General features: G+C 39.1%; 1 protein-coding gene across 1 annotated transcript; it reads left to right on the forward strand.

Moving 5' to 3' along the window:
* The first annotated feature begins 238 nt into the window (after positions 1-238).
* On the forward strand, positions 239-3,452 carry LOC102192205 (extracellular calcium-sensing receptor-like). Its single transcript, XM_013908089.1, has 6 exons — positions 239-327; positions 472-757; positions 928-1,500; positions 1,840-1,962; positions 2,194-2,317; positions 2,554-3,452. Exons 1-6 carry the CDS (start codon positions 239-241, stop codon positions 3,450-3,452), a joined length of 2,094 nt encoding a protein of 697 aa, XP_013763543.1.
* The last annotated feature ends 556 nt before the right edge of the window (positions 3,453-4,008 follow it).

Consider the following 4,008-nt stretch of genomic DNA (forward strand, 5'->3'; position numbering starts at 1 on the left):
TTGTTGTTTCAAGCTTACCAATCTGAAATCACTGTGCCCTTTGGGAAATGAGAGAATGTCTGACTATATCTAATACTGTCGTTATAAGAACTGTGCTCTCATGCATATATGATAATAGAGCACAAACATGAAAAGAGGTATCATCTTATTCCTCTGTATCCTCACCATGAACACAGTATCTGGCTGTGAACCGTTTGGCAGGTTTGATGTGCCAAGTTTTTTTAAGGAAGGTGACATAATGATCGGAGGAATCTTCCCAATTTTGATCAAAGAAATACTCAGCACTTCTACATTTGATAAGGAGCTGCCTAAAGTGCAGTGTGAAGGGTATGATTTAACACAAACTTTTTTGTTCATTTGTCATGCATGTATGTTTATTTGTGTTTTAATTCTTGAGATTGTAGTGTACATACATGTAAAGCAAAAGCTTGGTTACTTTATGACTTGTATCAATCACTGAAATGTCTTTAGGTTTGACCTGAGAGTTTTTCGATGGACACAGGCAATGATATTTGCCATTGAAGAAATCAACAACGATCCTGCTCTGCTTCCAAACATATCTCTTGGCTATAGCATACTTAACTCTTGTGCATCTCCAACAAATGCTTTACGTGCTGCACTAACACTGGCTAGTGGAGCAGAGGAGGTAGATGTATCTTCTCATTGCCCTCCAGCTATATCTGCTCTCATAGCAGAATCTGGGTCATCTCAGTCAATAGCTGTGGCTGGAATTCTTGGACCATTTCATATGCCAATAGTAAGAGATAACTAGACAATAAGATACAATTATATGTTTTATGATGCTGCGTGCAAATAGTAAAAGAGATAAAACTGTATGTTTTATGCCATGTGATATATGTGATATTTTGGCATTGTATGATGTATTGTTGCATGCACACTGTTTCAGTGTTCTTTTCTCTTTTATAGATCAGCTACTTCTCAACGTGTGCTTGTCTGAGTGACAGAACTAAATATCCTACATTTTTTAGAACAATCCCCAGCGACTATTTCCAGGCAAAAGCTTTGGCTGCACTGGTCAAACATTTTGGATGGCAGTGGATTGGAGCCATACAGTCAGACAATGATTATGGACGTAATGGAATTCTTGCTTTTAAGGAGGAGGTTGAAAAATTTGGGATTTGCATTGCTTTTGTGGGTACAATTCTACGTACATACACTAAAGACAGATTTTTGAAAGTTGTGGAAATAATAAAACAGTCAACTGTCAAAGTAATTTTGGCTTTTGTACCTGAAGGTGACTTTTATCCTTTGATGCAAGAAATTGTGAACCAGAACATTACAGGAATTCAGTGGATCGCAAGTGAGGCCTGGATAACAGCATCTCGACCATCCACACCTGAAATATACACAGCTTTTGGTGGCACCCTCGGATTTGTTGTGCAGAAGATGGCTATTCCAAATTTCAAACACTTTCTTACAAGTATTAGTCCTTATACAGATCCACATGCACCTTTCGTGAAGGATTTCTGGGAGATTATCGTGGGTTGCATGCCCGTTTTACCAGGAGCACGCACAAGTACTGATGACACAACGAAAAGATGTACAGGCAATGAAACATTAATGAATTCCGAGCATGTTTTCTTCAATGTCACAGAGCTCAGAGTGACCTATAATGTCTATAAAGCAGTTTATGCTATTGCACATGCTCTGCATCAGCTGGTATTTTGCCAACCAGTTGGAGCACAAACAATAAAGCGATGTTTGAATCTTTCAGAAATTCAGCCTAAGGATGTGAGAAATGGTGCAATTGAAAGTTACAATTCTTCTGACTGAAGAAGAAGCTCATAAAAAGCTGATAAATAATCCTTTCCTTTCTAGGTCAGTAAAAGCTTACAAAGGGTGAATTTCACAAATCAGTTTGGGGATGAGGTGTTTTTTGATGAGAATGGCGATCCTCCTGCTTCTTATGATATCATTAACTGGCAGTTGATAAATGGAAAAGTGCAACATGTGACACTTGGTCATTTTGCATCTGCTGCAAATGGCAATTACAAACTCAATGTCCAGGAGGAGAAGATCGTGTGGAGGACAGGAAAAACAGTAATTCTGATGTCTCTTTTTTTCCCATGCAGTACACTTTTAGTATCTCAACTTTATTTGAATTGTGGCAGTAAGATCATTTCAACACTTATTTATCATTGCTACAATACTTAAACATTTCTTTTGCCACAGGTCCCCACATCACTGTGTTCTAATATTTGCCCATCTGGTACCAGAAAAGCTCAGATTAATGGAAAACCAATTTGTTGTTTTCACTGTGTATCCTGTGCTGATGGAACTATAGCCAACTCAACAGGTAGACAAGTAGACCAATATATGAAGTGTATATGTCTTATCAAATCGAGCACACTCAGTATAATATCACATATTTAGTGTATACAAATAAGTAATATTTAAAATATTAATGTGGTAGGGCATCATCTTGATTTCTAATTAATTTCACTGCTTTTTCTGTCAAGGAAGTTAAATCTTTGACTAACACGGTCTCTCAATTCATTATTCACCCTTTCTGTTTATCATCAACAGGTGCAGCAGACTGCACACCTTGTCCAAAGGAATACTGGTCCAATGAGAGAAAAGATGATTGCATTCCTAGAACTATTGAGTTCCTGAAATATCATGAGCCCATGGGAATAGCTCTAACACTTGTATCCCTGTTAGGGGCCTCTCTCTCCTTGGCGACAATGGTGGTTTTTATTAACTACAGAGAAACTCCTGTGATAAAAGCCAGCAACTTTGAGCTGAGCTCTTTCTTATTGTTTTCTCTTTTTCTGTGTTTTCTCTGTCCTCTCACTTTCATTGGTATGCCAACAGTCTGGACATGCATGCTGCGCCACACCACTTTTGGTGTGACATTTGCCCTTTGCATTTCCTGTGTCTTGGGAAAAACCATTGTTGTTGTCACAGCCTTCAAAGCCACATTTCCTGGAAATAAAATTACTGGACAGTTTGGTCATGCACAACAAAAAATCATTGTTTGCTCCTGCACTTTGATTCAACTAATAACATGTGTGTTGTGGCTGACTTTAAGCCCACCTTACCCACATACATTGTTCACATACAGCAATAGGATGATTGTTCTGGAATGTAACACAGGCTCTGAGTTTGCTTTTTATGCAGTGTTGGGATACATAGGGATCCTTGCAATCATTTGTTTGATCCTGGCATTTATGGCAAGAAAACTTCCTGATAATTTCAATGAAGCCAAATTGATCACATTCAGCCTGCTGATATTCTGTGCTGTGTGGATTACCTTCATCCCAGCATACACCAGTTCACCTGGAAAGTTCACTGTAGCTGTGGAAATATTTGCAATTTTGTCTTCAGCATTTGGCTTATTAATTTGTATTTTTGCACCCAAGTGTTACATAATATTTCTTAAGCCAGAAAAAAATACCAAGAAATGGGTTATGGGAAAAATTATAAAGTAAAGAAACATGATATTGTTCTATGTTAAACCTTTATAAACCAAGTATCCTACAGGCCGCCTGGAGTTGTCTTCTAATTTTGGGTGTAAAATTACAAAATAATTCAGAGCACGGTGGCATTGTGTTTATCATTGTTGCCTCACAGCAAGATGATCCTTCAATTCTACCATCAGGACAGGGTGTTTCTGTGTGGAGTTGCATGTTCTCCCCGTGGGTTCTCCCCAGGTGCACCAGCTTCCTCCCACAGTCCAAAGACATGCACTTTGTGGGGATAGGTTAATTGGAAAATCTAAATAGCCACTAGGTGTGAATGCAGGAGTAAATGTAAGTGCGAATGGTTGTCTGTCTCTGTTTGTTGGCCCTGCGACAGAGCAGGTACACCCTGTCCAGGGTGTACCTTGCCTCTCGCCCTATGACAGCTGGGATAGGCTCCAGCACCCCCCGCGACCCTGAAAAGGATAAGTGGAAGCGAGTGGATGGATGAATTGATAGCATAAGTGGTTAACAAGTCATTTTAATGTAAAGCACACATGGTAAAATCTAGGCAGAGCTAATTTCT

This window comes from Pundamilia nyererei, unplaced genomic scaffold, assembly GCF_000239375.1.
Source record: "Pundamilia nyererei isolate P.nyererei 1_Seehausen unplaced genomic scaffold, PunNye1.0 scaffold01103, whole genome shotgun sequence".
Taxonomy (NCBI): domain Eukaryota; kingdom Metazoa; phylum Chordata; class Actinopteri; order Cichliformes; family Cichlidae; genus Pundamilia; species Pundamilia nyererei.

Excerpts from the sequence above, each read along its gene's own strand:
- LOC102192205 (XM_013908089.1), top strand. The coding sequence starts at position 239 with ATGATCGGAGGAATCTTCCCAATTTTGATCAAAGAAATACTCAGCACT. Across the intron at positions 758-927 it reads GACCATTTCATATGCCAATA|ATCAGCTACTTCTCAACGTG; the intron begins GTAAGAGATAAC and ends TCTCTTTTATAG. Across the intron at positions 1,501-1,839 it reads AGGATTTCTGGGAGATTATC|GTCAGTAAAAGCTTACAAAG; the intron begins GTGGGTTGCATG and ends TTTCCTTTCTAG.